This window comes from Lynx canadensis, chromosome D1 (genome assembly GCF_007474595.2).
Source record: "Lynx canadensis isolate LIC74 chromosome D1, mLynCan4.pri.v2, whole genome shotgun sequence".
Taxonomy (NCBI): Eukaryota; Metazoa; Chordata; class Mammalia; order Carnivora; family Felidae; genus Lynx; species Lynx canadensis.
In genome coordinates this window covers 59,359,235-59,377,019 of record NC_044312.2, presented here as the reverse complement: position 1 = coordinate 59,377,019, position 17,785 = coordinate 59,359,235, and the positions used below count along the sequence as shown (strand labels likewise).

Below are 17,785 nucleotides of genomic sequence, written 5' to 3'. Positions count from 1 at the left end.
CCATACTCCTAACTGGCTGGTGTGTTTGAACCTTCCTAAAGACCTGAGGGGATGTGAGTTTCCAACGGGATTCGTATGAATGGGTGTAGGTGTGATGGAGGGGCAGCGGGCGGGGGTAGGTGATGTAGGAAGAATGAGTCTCTCTCTGCCCTCACTACACATACCACCCTATCCCCCCCCCAACCCGCCTCTAGCTCTTCCTGCTGAATTAAGTGCCTGATTTTTCACCAACTGTCACTCCCTGATGATTAATTGTCCTGGGTTCCTCATCCCTCACGCTGCCTCCACTTAATTGTGTTTGTAGGAACTGCCTGGCCTGAAGAGAAGAGAAGCCTTGGGGGGCTGGGACTCCAGTGTGTGCATGTGGGGTCACTAAGGGGAGCCAAGCAAAGGCCAGATGAGGAAAAGAGAGGAGGTGGCCTACAAGCCTCCTGATTAGGAGGTCACGGCCTCTGGAGAAATTGAGGACTAAGAGGTTGAGCTTCTTGGTAAAGTTCACGCCACATTCTGAACTGGATCCGTTCACTCCTGGCCTCTTGGTTCAAAATCTACAAGACCCAGTGGGGTGTCCCACCTTCTAGCCCTCACACGCTGGGCTATTAGGCTCCAGGAGTGCTAGGCCCCTGCTCTGCCCTGTCCAACTGTGCCAATCACCCCAGGAACGAATAGGAATCAAGGGTGGCAGGAGGGCAATGCAGCCATGGTCCTGGAGACTAAATTGATAAAGGCGGGGTCTTCATGGAGGCAGGGGCCAGGCCACCTGGAGGCAGGTGACCCTCAGCCAAACCCCTCTTGTCGAACTCACCCAGCCACTTGGCCTCGCACCGTCTGGTTACTGGGCAACCACAAGGTGGCGCTGGTCCCTCCGTTGCTGGTCAGTAATGGCTGTAGTTTCATCTCTCTGACCCCTGACACCCCTCTTCCCCCAACCCTGCCCCAACCAGGCGCTGGCTGCCTTGGCTTTGCCCTCTACCCCACACCCCAGGAACCTGATGAAGCCTTTCTTCTTTTCTGCACAAAACTCCCTCCTCTGTGCTCATGGCTCCATGACTCTCCAGCCCCAACTCTATGAGCTCCAGACCCCAGATACCCAAAGTCCTCCTGGAAGCCTGCCCTGGATGTCCCAAGGTTGTCAAAGGCACCCAGTCCCAACCTGAATTTATTCTCTCCACCACCAAAAAGTGGTACAACCATCCCCCGGGTCCCTTGTGGCTTGTCCACAAACTGTCCCAGCTACCTCCCTCTTCCTCACTTCCCCCATCCAATGAGTAAATCACCTCCCATGCATCTCTCACAACTGTTCCCCATGGAATTAGTATCAGAGAAGGCTTCCTGGAGGAGGTGATGCTGAGTTGGGTCAAGGCAGACAGGAAGGGATGTGCAAGCAGATGGAACTGCATGTGTAGAGGCTCAGAGGAGAGAAAGAACATGTGTCTGCCGGATGGCCCAACTGCAAGAAGGTTACTGTGTCTGGACAGCTTGGAGCGAGGCTGGAGAGAGCCCTGAGGAGCTTGGCATGATCCTGAGGGCAGTGGGAGCACCAGGAGGGACTTGAGTTGGGGAAAGTAAAGGTCAGGTTTGCTTTCAGGCGCATCAGTTTAGCTGCTGGGCAAAACTCTCACTACAGAGGGAGAATCTGAGAGACTGGAAACCTCTTGTAAGGGAGGGCCTCTGGTCTCAGTGGTCCCTGGTCAGCAGAGGAGAGGCGGGGCTTGGGCAGGTCAACCTTGACTGAGCCCACATCTCTCACTGAACACTGGGGCCTCCCGAGGGGTTAAACCCTCAGAAATCCTTAACCTTGGCACCTTGCTCTGCAACCTGCCTTCCCTGGCCTGGCCACATCCCGCAGTCCCAGGCAGGTCTGTGCCGGGCCGTGCTCACCTCAGCCCACCCCCCCATGCAAGCCCTTTGCCTCTGCTGCACCCTTCCCAGAACTGTTGTCCCCCTGGAAGTTTTAAAGACACCCACAGACTGGAAGGGGAAAGGGAGGGCCCAGGCTGAGTCTCCTCCACCCAGATGAGGGTGGGTGTTTGTCTACCCTCACACCCCAACGGCTCCTCCCTCAATTTAGGACCCTCTGCCCTGCCTCATCTCCCCTCCTGACGACTCCAGCCTCCTACCTCCACCTGCCAAGCTGATGGTGGGGGTGAGGGGACTCCACACCAGGGGCCAGCTGTACAGGTTGAAGGCTAATGACTCAGCCCTGGTGCCTGGGTGGTCATGGCTGTCCCAGTGACGATAAAGACAGATGGGCACAGAGTGAGGGGAGGAACGGGCGTGTACTTTATGACGGTTCTGTTCCTTTAACAATTATTTGTTTAGTGGCAAGAGTGGAGAAAAAGGCTCTCTGTTGGTAGGGTCAATGGCCTGGAAAGAGCTGAGTGCCCAGGCCCCCTTCTATTCCTCTGAGCCCCTTCTTTGGTGAGGCCCCATCCCCTTTACTGAGCACCCCCCCACCCCACCTCCTAGGGCCTCAATCTCTCTCTGACCTTTCATCTCTCTAGGGGACAAATTATGATTCAGCCCAGAACCTGGACCCTCCCCTCCCCTTCCCTCTCCCAGAATGTGAGACTCCGGAGATGGGAAGAGACTATTTCCTGTGTCCTTTGAGACAAATCAGAGGAACACAGATTCTGCGGTAAAAGAGGACCAGGTCAGCTCTGAGGAAGGAATGTGTCAAGGTTGGGCCCTGGGACCCCCAAATGGTAGCAGAGGGAGACAAGCAGCTGGGGCAGGTGTGGGTGGTGTCCCCGTGGCAGCTGAAAGGCCCCAGACTCTGCCACACTCAGCATTGGGTCACGAGAGGCTTCGAGATGGCAGGAGACACAATAAGAAGGGGAAGGTGGCAGGGCTGGGGACTGAAATAGGCTGGGAGATTGAGGGGGCTCCAACAAGAGAGAGACGAAGACTTCCAGGAGGTTCTCCCCTCCAGTTCTTGGAATTCAGAGCTGGACCAGCCCTCAGACATTGTAGTGTCTTACTGTCTCCCAGGAGTGGACGGGGCCCAGCGCGATCTCAGGACACCCCCCCGGATCCCAGGTCTCCTGACTCCCAGCCCGTATTTCTTCTTGTGGAAAGACCCATCCCTGAGGGAGGCTGTCATGGCCAGACACCTTTTCTGGAAATTGGATCTTCCTTAGTGTCAGGGAACTATGGAGCGGGCCTCCTAGAGCGCCTCCAGCTGGGCTGTGGGAGATTAGGGAAATGTGGCCGGTTGAGATGGAGCCACACAGGGAAGGGCTTTGCTAGGGACAAGAGGGCATGAGCCAGCACGAGGGGGGCAGGGAACCCAAAACACTTGGTGAGGATGAAACTGGGCACCTGCGAGCCCACAGGGGTAAGGGGGCAGTGGCAGGAGGGGCCTCCCCATTGTCCCTTGGATGTCTCCCCTGCCTCCCTCATACTTCCCTGAGCCCATCCTCTGCCCCTTACCCCCGGGTCCTTATCTGTCTTTATGACCTGACTCTATTCACACCTGCTGCTGTTTGCCAGCCCTGCCAACCCTCCAGGGTTTCCTGGAGCAGGGCCCCCTCCACTGGGCATCTGCCTCAGCCTTAGCCTGAGGCAGGTGCCCAGTGTGCTGCTGGGGTCAGAACTGCAAAGGTCACCATTGGAAGGACCCTGTACCAAGCCCCATCCATTTTATAGAAAAAGACTGAACGAAGCAAGAAGGGAAATAATTTTCTCAAGGTCGCCCAGATGGGGAAATTGAGACTTGGGGTGGAGGGCAGCCAGCAACCACTGAGCTCTGACTGTGTACAGGGCACTGTGTACCCATTACTTCATGACACCAAAAGACAGGTCCTACTGTTATCTCTGTTTTAGGGATAAGAAAACAGGCTTGGAAGTGGACACAGGGAGGCAGCAATGGGGCCAGGGTAGGATTCAGGCCTATCTGACTCCCATTCCAGTGTTCTTCCCTCTTCCACATACCGAGCTAGGTCTTAGCCCTTGTCTAGGGGGTGGGCTCAACACCAGACACGGAGAGGGCAAGCATAGCACAGATTTCAGAAGATGGGACTGACCTCAACCTTCACCCCCCATCCTTAGCAGATTGAAGGAGCTTTGATCTCTGTGTCCCCTGGGATGTGTACTGCCTCACCCCTCTTGCCCCTTACCAGCCTCTCCTCCTCTGACTTCTCTGATTTCTGAGCCCTGTCTCCCAGCAGGCACTCACCTCCCCATCTCCACTGAACTCTGGGCCAATTGCATTGGAACATTCACTTTTTTTAAAAAAATTTTTTAATGTTTATTTATATCTGAGACAGAGAGAGAGAGACAGAGCATGAGTGGGGGAGGGGCAGAGAGAGAGGGAGACACAGAATCCAAAGCAGGCTCCAGGCTCTGAGCTGTCAGCACAGAGCCCGACATGGGGCTCGAACCCACAAACTGTGAGATCGTGACCTGAGCTGGAGTTGGTGGCTCAACAGACTGAGCCACCCAGGCGCCCCAAGGAACATTCACTTTTAATTGCCTTTTATTTCTTTTTCTTCTTCCCTTCCCCTTCCCCTTCCTCTCTCCTTTCCCCTTCCCCTCCCCTTTCCCCTCCCCTCCCCCCATGCTCTCCCTTCCCTCTCCTCTCCTCTCCTCTCCTCTCCTCTTTCCTCTCCTCTCCTCTCCTCTCCTCTCCTCTCCTCTCCTCTCCTCTCCTCTTCCTCTCCTCTCCTCTCCTTTCCCTCTCCCCCCCATCCCCTCCCCTCCCATTCCCTTCCCTTTCCTTCTTGTTACTTTTTCCAAAGGCTTTACTGAGTCTGAAGTGGTTGTGGGGGCAGGGGGTCAGGGGATACTGAAAGAGCTGCTGATGCAAAAGATCTGAGACCCCTCCAAGATGCCTGGACCAAAGACACCCCATCCACCCCACCTCACAGCAGAAAACCTAAGGGGAGCATTTGCAGGCTCAGAAGGGGTGGGGTAAACCCATCTTGCTCCCCTCCTGCTTTCTGAGCCCATGATCCTGCAACCCTCTCCCAGGAAGGCCTTCCTGGGCCACTTTGAGGAAACTTCTTGGACGGAGCAAGCTCATATGAAGCAAAGTTCTTAGCAGTAGGTGTGCTGGCTCAGAGGAGAAAGGGGGTTATTACAGCATTCTTTTTCCTTAAGATTCCAAAGACCTTCCAGCCCTATTTTACAGTCTTACAGAAGGGACAGTAGAAGCCAGAGAAGGCATGGCCGGCTTGGTTCACACAGTCCTTGAAGGGAGGAGTTGTCAGGAGATAACTGAAGGGGAGAGTGTCACTCACCACCCACGCCATGGGGGAGCCAAATGGGAGAACAGGAGGTGGAAAAGCTCTTGGGTTGTTGGAGAGGCACCAGCCCTTTCCATGGGGGAAGGGCTAGAGAGAGGCCAGCATCCAGGAATCCAGGGTCCCAAGTACCAGGAGGAGCCTCAAAACCACCCACATCCCTAGCCTCAGGAACCTCTGGCATCCCTAAACAGCAATTCTTTCCATGGCTTCTGTGAAAGGAGAGCGTCTCGCCAGTCTCAGCTACCACCTGAAAAAGCCACATTGCTGGACTGCTTGGCCTGTTGGAAAAGCCCTCCCCTTCTAGTAACACCCTCAGTGGTGCCCACTGGGCCCTCAGCTCCCAGCCTAGTGCTCCCTGGGCCCATGATGGCCCTGCAGTGCTTACGAGGCAGTGACCATGTCCTCCGTGGCCTGCCTTCCTCTGGACCAGCACTCTTGCCTGTCAACACTTTCTCATCTGACAAGCTCCACTTCCCCTCACTGTCTCCCAAATGGCCAGGAGCCAGGAGACGGTGTCCCAGGCCTGCCTCTGTCTCACACCAGGTATGTGGCCTTGGACACGTCTCACGATGTTTGCCCATCTGGAAGATAAGGAGGCTGAATTCAATAGGCTCAGAGATATCAGGGGACCACAGAGCACTGAGCCCAATGTTCCTAAAGTCAGCGATTCCAACATTCTATCATAACAAAAGTAAAACCAGACCTTTAGCATTTCTTATGGATTCAGTTTTAAGTGCTGTGTTAAGCTCATTTAATTCACCCCCAACAACCCCATGAGATAAGTACTATTATTATTGCCATTTACAAACAAGAAAACGGAGGCACAGAGAGGTTGAGTACCTTGCCCTAGGCTATACAGCTAGTAAAAGGGAACTGGGATTTGAACCCAGGCAGTCAGGCTCAGAACCCACAGCAGGACACTGTCTCTGATCTCCGTCTCCCTGCTCTCACATACCGGGTTGACACCATGTGCTCCCACAGGTCCAGCATTCTATGATTCTGTGAGAACTTCCCAGGCAGTTCTCATAGCCTGCTGGGTTCTAACTGATAAACTGCAGCCCTGACCTTCTGAGACTGGGCTCTGAGGAGGCTGCAGCAATTTAGAAGAGCTCTCCAGGTTTCTAGAAGAAAACCTGCCAGTTGGCCCTTTCCCTGTGCTGTCCACTGCCCCAACACAAGAAAAGACACTGCTTCTCCCCTCTGGGGGGTGTCAGTGACCCAGCCAAGGAACCCCAGCTGGCAGGGAAGCTGAGGTCAAGGTCAGGTGGGGGAGATCAGACTGGATGACTTTGGAAGGTCCCCAGGCCTGAGATCCTTGACTGTGCTAGAGGCAGTGGGGTGCAAAATGGCTCACCGGACTTTCCCCTCCTGGGGCAGCTCATGGGGGGGGTCCTCACACACCAGCCGAGACTCCCCATCCAGCAGGTAGGTGTAGACAGTCTCCTAGGACAGAAGGCACTCATGAGACCCTATATAGAGCCCTCCCAGCCGCCCTGTCCCAGCCCAGACATGGATCTGGGTGACAAGGTCACAGACCCTCTAGGAGTGGGATCAAGCATCTGTTTATTTTTTCTCCCCAGGTGATTCTAACATGTAGCCATGGTGGAAAAAGTCCCTTATGAACTTACACCTCGCCCTCTCCTCTTGGAGGGGGTTCTCTGGGCAGGCAGTGACCCGTGACCTTGCAGGCTTTCCTTGTCTATCACCCCAAATCCAAAGTGCTGGGGAAAGAGTCTGAAGGACTGAAGGTGCAGACAAATCTCACCCACCACCCACCTCAGTTTGCTGGGACTCTAGCCTCAGCAAACAACTGAGTGGTCTACGCAGGGCTAAATGCCAAGAGGGGCTCAGAACACCCTGGAAGAGTCCCTCCTACCTCAGAGACACAAGTAATTCTACAAGAAACCACACACTGTGACTCAAGCCAGAAGGACTTCCCGGAGGAAGTGACCTTACATCTGTAACTACAGTAAAAATGAAACACATTCTGGGAGTCGGTGAGGCACAAAGAGTGGCTTCTGGGCCAAGTAGCAGGCAGGCAGTGTAAAGAGCACAGAGCATTTATGGAACTGACAGGGGAGGCAGGGGACACAGGAGGTTGTCTTAGGGTCAGCAGGGCCTATAAACATTTGGAGGAGACTGCTGTGAGCCCTGAGAGAGGAGCAGGTGCGCATTTTGGAGTGATCACTCCCCAGAGTGAGATCAAAGCTCTCTTCGAAGCTTGTCAAGTCTTCAGCTTGTCAGTCTGCCTTCCCCAAGGGCCCAGAGCCATTTTGGCCTCGGTTGCAGGCCAGGTCTTGGCAGAAGTGGTTGCCCTCACGGCAACCCCACTGCCCCACGGGTGAAAAATCGACATCCCCTCCAAACAGGACTGGTCACCCCGAGGGATCCGTAACCAGCTCATTCAGCCTAGCCTCACTGAGCACCCCACCGTGCACACTCTGGGTGCGGAGGGAGGGAGACCCAGAGGCCGGTGCTGTCCAGAAGACCCCGAGGGGTACCCACGCACCCAGGTAAGTATCCCGAGGGGCGCTGTTTTCTTGGTGCGGGCAGGCAGGTCTCTCCTCTCTGCTGCGCTACCAGGGAGGGCTTCTGGAGGAGATGACACTGGAGCCAGGCGCTGAAGGCCCACCCGTAGTAAGTGTGCCAGTAAGTGTGGAATCCCTCTCAGCTGAAGTAGCGGCCCTTCTGCCACTGTGGGTGTCCACAGTCCTGCCAGCCACTCTTGTTGTTTTTGGCTGCCCCCACCCTCCCAGCCCCAGTTCCAGTCCTGCTTCCAGAGAACCTGAGCCAGTTCATTGGTGGTATGGGCTGGGGATGATAGGGCCTGAGAAGAGTGACAGGGGCAAGTCACAGGCCAGAACTGGAGGCCCCTTGTCCTCCAGGGTAAGGGTCTAGGCTGGGAGTTTAGGGATGGAGAAATCAGTGGGAGGGAGGCCTCTCCTCATCTACATCCAGCCTCCTTCTTGTCCTCCAATCCTTGCAGCAGCCTGGGAGGGGCCTGAGGGATTTGGCCCAAAGAGGTTAGGAGACCACCCGGCACACGGGGTCACACAGTGAGTCTTCCCCGGGCAGAGAGAGAGGTGGGTACACAAGGGGTGGGGAGCCTGGGAGGACAGATCCTCATCACTTCCGGATGTCCCTCTATCTCCCACCCCCTCACTCTCAGCCCTCTGGGTTAAAATTAGCTGAGTTTATTGGAGAGAAGGAGGGAACCATTTCAGACACATCAGCACCATCTGCATTCGGGGCTGCCTGCCACAATGGGTGCTGATGAGGGAGCCAGGTGCCAGAGGCTCTCCTCACCAAGGAGGAGTATGGAGACCCCTCCCCCAGCGCCCCACCCCTCCCTGGGGGCTGAGCAGACACCTCCATCTCCCTCCCTCCTCTGAGGACTGAGTAGACCGCCCATCTGCCCTTCCCCCCACCCCCACTCCACTCCCTGGGGGCAGACCAGACCCACCCCCTCCAGTCCCTGCCCCCATTCTCTGGGAGCAGACCAGACCTTCCATCTCACCCCATTTCCTGGGGGCAGAGCAGACCCTCCCATCTTCCCCTACTTCCTGGCGAGGGGCCAGATGTCCCCTCCCCATCCCTGCCCCCACTGTCTGGGGGCAGACCGGACCTCTCACCTACCCATCTCTCCCTGGGTGCAGATCCTCCCATCTCCCCCCACTTCCTGGGGACAGTTCAGATGCTCCCCCCCCATCCCTGCTCCCACTCCCTGGGGACAGACTAGACCTCTTGCCTACCCACCCCTCCCTGGGTGCAGATCACACCTCCCATCTCCCCACCCCTCCTGGGTGTGTGTTGGGGGGAGGGGAGGGACTGAGACCCTCCATGCAATTAAAGCAGGGCTGCCCAAAGTCAGGGCTTCCCTAGCTCATACAGGTCTCTTGGATGAGTTGAGGTAGACATGTCCCGTTGTCCCAGGAACCTAACTGTCTGAACCACAGCTGTCTTCCAAGCCCCCAGCTTTGGAAATACAATTAATCCAGTACAGGGCATCTACACTGGCACAACCACCAGGCACCCTGCCTATGAAGATGTAGCCAGTCACCTCCTCTTACCCCTCCCAGGACAGTCTCAATGGCCACAGAGGGGCCCAGGGCAGCCTTGCAGATGCTGACCTGCTAACCTCTCCACCCCCTCCTTTCCAGATGTTTCTCCACCCCAGGCCAGATGTTGCCTCAGTCCTACCCTTCTCTGGGAGGATTTATTTTTGGGCTCAAACACACCACCCACTTCCTACCAATTTCACACTCAATAAAGCTCACTCATTAGCCCTCCTCCAGGGCTCTGAACTTCTAGAAGGTTTGAGAAGGCAGAGCAGAGGAGAGAGAATGGGGATGCTTAGGTGCCAATCCCCCTTTGTCCCTGTCATGCTGTGTGACCTTGGGTGAGGTGCCTTCCCTCTCTGGGCCTCTAGTGGTTCATCCATCAAGTAGATTCAGATATGATAGGCTTGCAGGGGTGGAGGTGGGGGTGGAGGATGTCACGTTTTGGCAGAGGCTGACTCTGGCTGGTGTCTAGAGTAGGGGAGAGGGGATTCCAAGCTGTGGGACCCAGTTGAGGCGTCTCTTCCTCCTGGAAGTCTTTAGTGCTCCTTTGGCAGGTTCAGACGGTGCTCCCCTTCCCCCCACTAGGCTGACAGCTGAGACAGTGCTGCTCCAGGTCTTCAGGGCAAGTTTACTTGTCCTACAGCCTAAGGTGTGAGCAGTAGCCACTGGAGCCAGGTTGCGGAATGACTGGGGGGCAGCTCAGGAGGGGCGCAGTTCCCTTACCAAGGCACTCTGAGCCCAGACAACCAAGGGGACCAGGGCCCAAGCAGCCACCCTCCACCTGCCCCTAATCTGCAATCATCCATGGTATTGGGGCAGGTCAGAGAGAAGCCTAAAGGTTTCTAGAGGTCACCTTGTCCAGCTTCCTATCTCCAGGAAGGACACTTTAACTTCACACGACTCACTCAATAAAGCTGAGCCTCATTCTAGCACCTCTGGAATGGGATCTGGGATCAAGGAAGTTCTTCTGCATGTCTACCCTCAACCCCTCCAGCTATATATTTTAAAGCCCACTTGACTCCACTATGTTCTAGCTATTATCCTAGGAGAATCCTTTCCATTATCTGAGACATGATCTTTCCAATGACGTTCTAAGTCCCTTTCTGTCTCTGATATTCCAGAATTCCTATGTAAGTTCATTCTTTGGGACTTAGCTTCAGCCCTTCTCTTCCAGAATGCCCTCTCAGAACACTTACCCAAACCCTTCCCTTCCCTGCGAGAATCCTCTGGGCAGGGACCCTGCCTCTTCCTTCTCAACTCTGTGTGAGGTACACAGTAAGGAGCTGGGCAAAGATTTGGGAGGTGGGGAAAGTGTGGGGCAAGGCACCTACCACTTTGGGGAGCACAGCTGAAAGGGCCTCCTTGACAGCCCGCTGGAAGCCCGCGATGTGGATGACAGAGCCCAGGCTCAGCAAAGCATCCTGGAAGAGAGAAAAGGGCAGTGAGGGTTTTCTCCAGGCAGGCCAGGGCAGCCCCATCTGCCCAGACAGCTATGAGCACAAAGTCCCAGCTTAAACCAGAGCCCAAGTCTCTCAGACACTTAAAATTTTTTTTTTCAACGTTTTTATTTATTTTTGGGACAGAGAGAGACAGAGCATGAACGGGGGAGGGGCAGAGAGAGAGGGAGACACAGAATCGGAAACAGGGTCCAGGCTCTGAGCCATCAGCCCAGAGCCTGACGCGGGGCTCGAACTCACGGACCGCGAGATCGTGACCTGGCTGAAGTCAGACGCTTAACCGACTGCGCCACCCAGGCGCCCCAGCTCAGACACTTAAATCCCAGGATCTTAAAATCTCAGAATCCAACAAGTCTTATGGCCCTAGAGTATCCAGGTCCACTCATCTTACAGATGGGAAAAGGGGGCTCAGAGAAGGGCCAGGGGCTTAACATGCTCACAGTGAGTCAAGAGGTCAAGTTTAGATTAGCTCCCAGGCCTCTTGTCCTTTAGCCAAGGACAACTCTGGCATAGTAGGGAAAGCACAATCTTCCATATTAAAACAAAGCAAAACAAGCAAACAAATAAAACCTCAATTTGAATCCTGGGAGCTAGCGAGAGCCCATGGGGTGCATGAGCCCACAAGGTGAGAGAAATACAGTTGGGCCAGCCCCTGGCAAGATAGTGGGGGAAGGAGAAGTCAGCCTTGATTGCCTCACAGCTTTCCCATCCCAGGAACAGGCCTTGTCCTTGGAGAGCCGGAACAGAAGAAAGGTCCACGCTTCTCACTCTATTAACTTGGCCAAGCCACAGGGATCAAAAAGAAAGGTAATGGAACAGGGGATCCAGGGCCAAGGCAGGCTCATGACTCATACCGTCCACTCAGCCATGCCCTCCCCACAAGCCCTTGAAGTTCCTTTCTGTGGATGGCTGGGTCTGTGTTCAAAAAGCAAAATGGTTAACTGTAGGAGGAAGGCGACATGGCTTGGCCCCCATTCGTATAAAAAAATGTTACGGGGTTGAGGGTCTTAGTGAACCACAAACTCAGTCTGAGCCCATAGTGTATGTGTGGCTGGTAATAAATTAAAATGCTGGCACTGCAGGCCATATTAATAAAGATCTGCTATCCCAAATAGGGAAGATGACAGTTCTCCCACCTCTATTGGCTGATTAGATCATCCCCAGTGCATTGTGTCCCTCCCAAGTGAGGACAAGATGAGACTCATTCACAGGTGACCCATGTAAGGAGGGAACTAGAAACCAAGTTTTGCATGTGCCTGAGACTGGAGAGTCTGGGGGTGCCCAGCCTACAGCAGAGCAGACCCATGGGTCACAATCTTTGACTCCAAATCTGTCAGGCTTTCCTGAGCAGGGGACAGGACTCCGTGGCCCCAGGGACAGCCTGGAGACCCATAGGTTTAAAAGAGGCTGGCCTTGACCCAATGGGATGAAGGACTTTTATCTACGCAGAGCCATGCTACATAGGCATCGGCCACCAGGAGACAAGGAGGAAGTAAGCTGCCTATCCCTAAGGGTGTGAAAGAATGGACGAAGTGCCCATCTTTCAGAGAGGCCACAGATGGGAGTCCTGTACCGGGGTCCAGGCTTCAGCTACAGGTTTCACCCTTGCATGTTCTTGGCTTCGGTTTTCTCCCTCATTCCCATGGCCACCCAGTCCTGTTTCCACGAATGGGCGGCAGGGGTGGACTCGCTCCCTGAATGCTCACTTGGCATTGCTGTCCCCAAACCCCAGCCTCCCTCTGATCCCTCCCACTGCTCAAGAATGAAGACACATCTTGGTCACAGAGATCCATTTCTGCTGTTGGACATCAGAAGCTGCTGATTCCAAACATTATAATCCCCAAATTGGGTTAATTGTCCTTTAACCCTTAGGCACTCCTCATCCCAGTTCACACACTCTCAGCACCACCTATACCCGGCCACACAGCCACAGATTTCCACATCTCTGCAGGAACACCCAACATGCCTTCAGATACCTCCAGGCACACACACAGGTGCAGCTACTTCCTTATGTGTTCACAGGGCCAGGACTTAGTAACAGCTGCACACACAATATACACGTAAGCTGGCGTGGCCTTTCGAGGTCAATTCTGCAGACTAAAGAAGGGAGAAAGGGCTCATGTCCCAAATAATCTCCAAATTAAGTCTGCCAACCCAGGCTCCTCAGGCAGAGGCTCCCAGGGCAGGACCCCAGAAGGTGGTGCTGATTTAGGTCTGTTCCTGCCTGGAGGTGGGGGGATTAGGAGGTGGAGGGTAGTCGAGCTGAGCCCTGTGGGGCCTTGACCTCCAGTGCAGTTTGATTAAGTATATGCCATAGAAGTTAGAGAAGTGGGGCCAAGCTCTGCTATGGGGGCAGAAACTCTTCAAAGCCATAATCTTGGGACAGCTAAGTCTTCCCATTTGACAGATGAGGAAACCAAGACTCAAAGAGAAGGAATGTCCCATTGGTGGTCAGCCAGCCCATCAGGCAGCACCAGGTCCACAGCACAAGTCTCTGCCTGTCCAGCCCCAGTCTGGCTCCTGCTCTGCACCCGCCCCCCAGCTCCCTTCCCAGGGGGCTTAGAGAGAATAGTCTGTCCTTTGTTCCAATTGGTGGGCACCTCCACCTGCCCTTTACTGGGATTGGGGAATGCCCTGACCTGTCCTTTACTGGAATTGGTGGGTGCCTGTCTGGCCTTTGTTCAGATTGGTCAGCTTTCTATGACTTTTCAGACTAAGGGCAGGATAATGGTGGTGACGGGGGCACAGGAAAGGAAAGTTGGGGCAGCAGCAGAAAGGGGCTTCACATCCTTGGCCATCGTCCTTGGCCAGAGTGGGCAGGAAGCAGACATGGCTGATGAAGCCTGAGGCTCTCTGCCTGGCATCCTTCTGTCCATCTGCCTCCTGGCCCAGCCCTGCCCAGCCTGCCCCAGGAGGGGGGGTGCTGGGAAGACCACTTTCATACCTGACTCTCAAAGGGGCCTTCAAGCTTGCTCAAATGCCACCTCCTCCCTGTATCCTTCCCAGATCTCCAAGCAACTTCACCTCCACTGCATCAACTCAGGGAAGGAAATAGCTCAAATTCCAGAGCCCATGATGCAAAGGACTCAGAGAGCAAAGTGGCTGCCTCCGTGAAGGGAGGACAGAATCAGTGGAGCAGCTGAGAATGCACACGTCTCTGTCCAACACGCATGCACACAGCCTCACACAAACAAGCACGCACATAGATAAAAACACAGCCATATATATAATGCACACACACGCACACACACACAGAGCCCAGGCTCAGAGTGGAGTGAAGGAGGTCACATTTCCTGCCCTCTCAGTTTTTTTTTTTTTTTTGAACAAACACCAATATAAATATCAGCATAACAACCAGGCAATTTCCCAGACCCCAGGGGAGAATTTGTGGTGTGTAGAAAACAGCAGCAATTTCCAGTCCTGTCCCAGATTGACTACAGAAACTCTGTGGCCTTAGCAGGCCCCTTTCTTCCGAGTCTCAGCTTTCTCATTAGTAAAAATGGGTCCTTCCAGCTCTGCACATATAGTTCTATGGTTTTGTAGTTTAACACGTTGTGGATGGATGGATGGATGGACGGAGCCTCCCTGCTTTCGCTGGCTTCCTACCTGCAACTCTGTGGTTGGATAGGGCCAGTCAGCACTGTAGACAAGTGCTGCTCTGGGAGCACTAGTCTTTCAACCCAGGTACCAAGAAAGGGGAGTCTGTTATGAGTCAGGGCTCCTGCGGAGCCAGTAGTGTGGCTAGATCGGCATCTCTATACTTGTTTGAGCAGGGGAAGGGTCTAGACTAAATTACTTCTGATTCCTTCTTAGTGCCTAGGATTGTAAAAGCCAGAGACCTTGGCCTTAGCCCTTCTGGTGCTACCTGTGCAGAGACTGATACCCATCCTGAGGGTCAGCATCACTGTCACAAGCTGCCCTCCTCTCTCATCTTCATGAGTCTCTATGTCTTTTCCCACCACTTTAGACCCTTCTATTGCTCTCCCCACTGCCTGGAACCTAGAGCCTACCTCTCCCTCTGTGGAAGGAAGCCTCACAGTGCCCCTCTTGGTGGCCTACAAGGTAATAGCATCAAACCCAATGGCCAAGTCCCTCCTAAGACTCAAGTTATATTACTGGGACTGGCCATAAGGACTGATTCATCCAACTCTGCTTGTGCTAGGTCTCCTGTGTGGCCTGGGTGGGGGCGGGGTGTCTCTCTGTGGGCCTCGGTATCCCCTTCTCTGAAGCATGGGTGTTCTTCAAGATCCCCAGGGCCTTGGAGCCCCTCTTTGCCTCTATCCTTCTTTCTTTCCCTCTGGGCTGTGTGTCTCTCTCAGGCCCTGTCTCTCCCAATCTCTCTAAGTGGATCTCTCTTCTCTCCATGCCTCCCTTAGTTGATGCCCATTTCTGTCACAGGCTGCTCTCCTGTCATAGCCCCATGAGGGTCAACATCTTTTCCCACCCCAAGTCTTCTCACCTCTCAGATGGCTTCTCTTCCCATCTCTCCCCTGCACACTCCAGCTCCCACCCACTCCTCCTGCAAAACCTCCAAGCAGTCCCCCTTGAGAACTTCGGGAGAGAGCACCTGACCCATGATGGGTACCCACAGAATGGGAGGGACCCAGGGAGACAGCCCAAGATGGGGGAAATCAGGGGTGCCAGGGAAGATGCCATCTACATTCTCCTGCTTCCTGACCCCTGTTTTGGTGATCTATATACACAGTCTCTTATTTTCCTGGACAATGGGGCCTTCTAAGGCAAAGAAGAATTTGTCCATCTCTGTGCCCAGCACTGACAAGCCGAGCTGCCATATGAGGGTGACCGACAGAACTCCCCAGAGAAAGCCTCCCAGGGGTTCAGAGCATGGAAGCCCCCTTTGGCTGGGCCTCAGACCCCAGCCTGGGCTCCAGCACCCCAACCTGACTCTGCGGCTCCCCACAGTGTGCCCAGCCCTCACAGCGTGCCCAGCCCTGCAGAGTTAAGAGATGTCAAGGAAGAACAAGAGGCAGGCCCTCCTCCCTTCTTCCGCTTCTACCCATGCCTGCCGCCTGCCCAAGGAACCGCCTCTAACAGACACTCATGCCTCAAATACTCACAGAAGAGCTGCACCTTGGATGCTAGGTCTTGTACCCCCAGACCTCCCTTAACAAGCCTGAGCTGGGTCAGGAGCAAGGGAATAGGGAAAAGAGGCTTGGTGATCATTGGGAGACCTGATCAGAAGGAAGAGGCAGGACAGAGACCCAGGCCACAGTTGGAATAACACAAATGTCAGAGCCTGGCTTGACTGGGGCGTCGGACTTGGGGAAAGGGATGGCATCTTTTTCAAACACCTGCTGCGAGCTGGCCACCAGTGGCTCTCAAACATCTGTGCCCACCAGCATCCCCTGGAGGGCTGGCTATTGTACAGATCGCTGGCCTCGCCCCCAGAGTTTCTGATACAGTATGTCTGGGATGATGCCAAGTATTTCCATTTCCAACACATTTATAGCTGCGGCTGCGGCTGCTGTTGGCCCAGGGACCGCACTTTGAGACTCAGGGACATACATTATCACCAATCCTCCTGCGAGCCCTGGGAGGGGTTTGTTTTGTTTTACTGCTGAATAGTCAACATACACCATTACATTAGTTTCAGGTGCACAACATTGTGATCTGCCAATTACATACATTACAAAACGCTCATCGCGATTAAGTGTAGTCACCATCTGTCACCATACTATGTTAGTACATATTATGGAAGGTGCCTGTTTTGATCATCCTTGCTCAGGTGAGACCCGCCCAGCCTCTGAGGACAGCCTCCCAGTGGCTCCTGCCCCTCTGTCGGGGGGGAATGGAACCCCCTCATGGAACGTCCCAAAGAAGGGGAGAAGCGGGTTTGCTGGAAGCAGAGGGTGAGGTGGGACTGAGGGGTGGCTTGAGACAAAGGCCACCTGGAGCTCAGGAGCCCAGCCTAGAGTAAAGGCCTGTCCTCCGCCCCTCTCTTCTCACCTTTCTCCGTTGTTTACCCCTTTCCCCTCCCCCTCCCCTGCTCCTCCCCCCCCTTCCCCCCACTCTTTGCAGACTCCGGCTGCAGTTGTTACTCCAACAGGGCCGCGTCTCCAGCCTCCGAGCCACACTGGAGACACGTGCACTGTAGAATACACCTGAGCCCAGTCCTGGCGCCCGCACCCCGTGGGCGCTCCACCTCCCGGATGAGCTCGGCCCCCTCCTGCTGGCCCTTCCCCTTCAGTATGCCTAGCCAGCTCCTTCTAGGCCCCTCACCGTTTCTAAGCCAGTCTCAGCTTCTACTCCAGAGCCTGCCTCCTCCAACACGCCCTCCAATTGTCCCAGGCCCCCCTAGATCCCTCAGGGCCTAGGTTTGAGGATGGATGAAGGACAGGAGGGCGGAAGGAGTTGGGGAGAGAAGGTAGGCTTGTGTGAACAATCAGCTCTCTGCAGTCTGACTCCCTGGAACCTCTCAGTCTCTAGCACAGGGTCTGGGGTCAGGGAAGGAGGGTTGAAGGGAATAACCAGAGCAGGCAGAGGGAGGGAGGCAAAGCTGAATGTGTGGCGGGGAAGATGGCCCTAGGAGGCAGACATCAGACCAAGGGGGGCCAGGACAGGCTCCTGGATTCCCTACCTTTAACTGCCTCATCCACGTGGCAGGGTCAAGAGTGATCTCAATCTTCGTGGCCCACATTCTCCTTGAGGCCACAGCCTTCCTCCCCAGCATATCACCAGTGTCCCCCTCATCACAGCTGTCCCAGTCATTCTGATTTTTTTTTAATGTTTATTTATTTTGAGAGAGAGAAAAAGCACAAGTGTGTGAGCTGCGTAGGGTCAGAGAGAGAGGGAGAGAGAGTCCCAAGCAGGCCCTGCACTATCAGCGCAGAGCTGGTCACGGGGCTCAAATTCACCAACCGTGAGGTCATGACCTGAGCTGAAATCAAGAGTCAGAGGCCTAACCTACTGAGCCACCCAGGCACCCTTCTGTCTCGGTCATTATGATTACCTGGTGCCTCTTCATCCTCCTCCACTCCTGGCATAGCGAGGTAATCAAAAG

General features: G+C 54.7%; 1 protein-coding gene across 2 annotated transcripts in view; it reads right to left on the bottom strand.

Moving 5' to 3' along the window:
* PDE2A (phosphodiesterase 2A) overlaps window positions 1–17,785 on the bottom strand; it is a 107,605-nt gene that overhangs the window by 23,961 nt on the left and 65,859 nt on the right. For both annotated transcript variants that reach the window (XM_030331954.1, XM_030331953.1), the window contains 2 exons: window positions 10,639–10,728; window positions 6,601–6,689 (listed from right to left, as the gene is read on the bottom strand). In XM_030331954.1, the coding sequence (XP_030187814.1) occupies window positions 6,601–6,689; window positions 10,639–10,728 (179 nt within the window). The remainder of the gene's footprint in view (window positions 1–6,600; window positions 6,690–10,638; window positions 10,729–17,785) is intronic.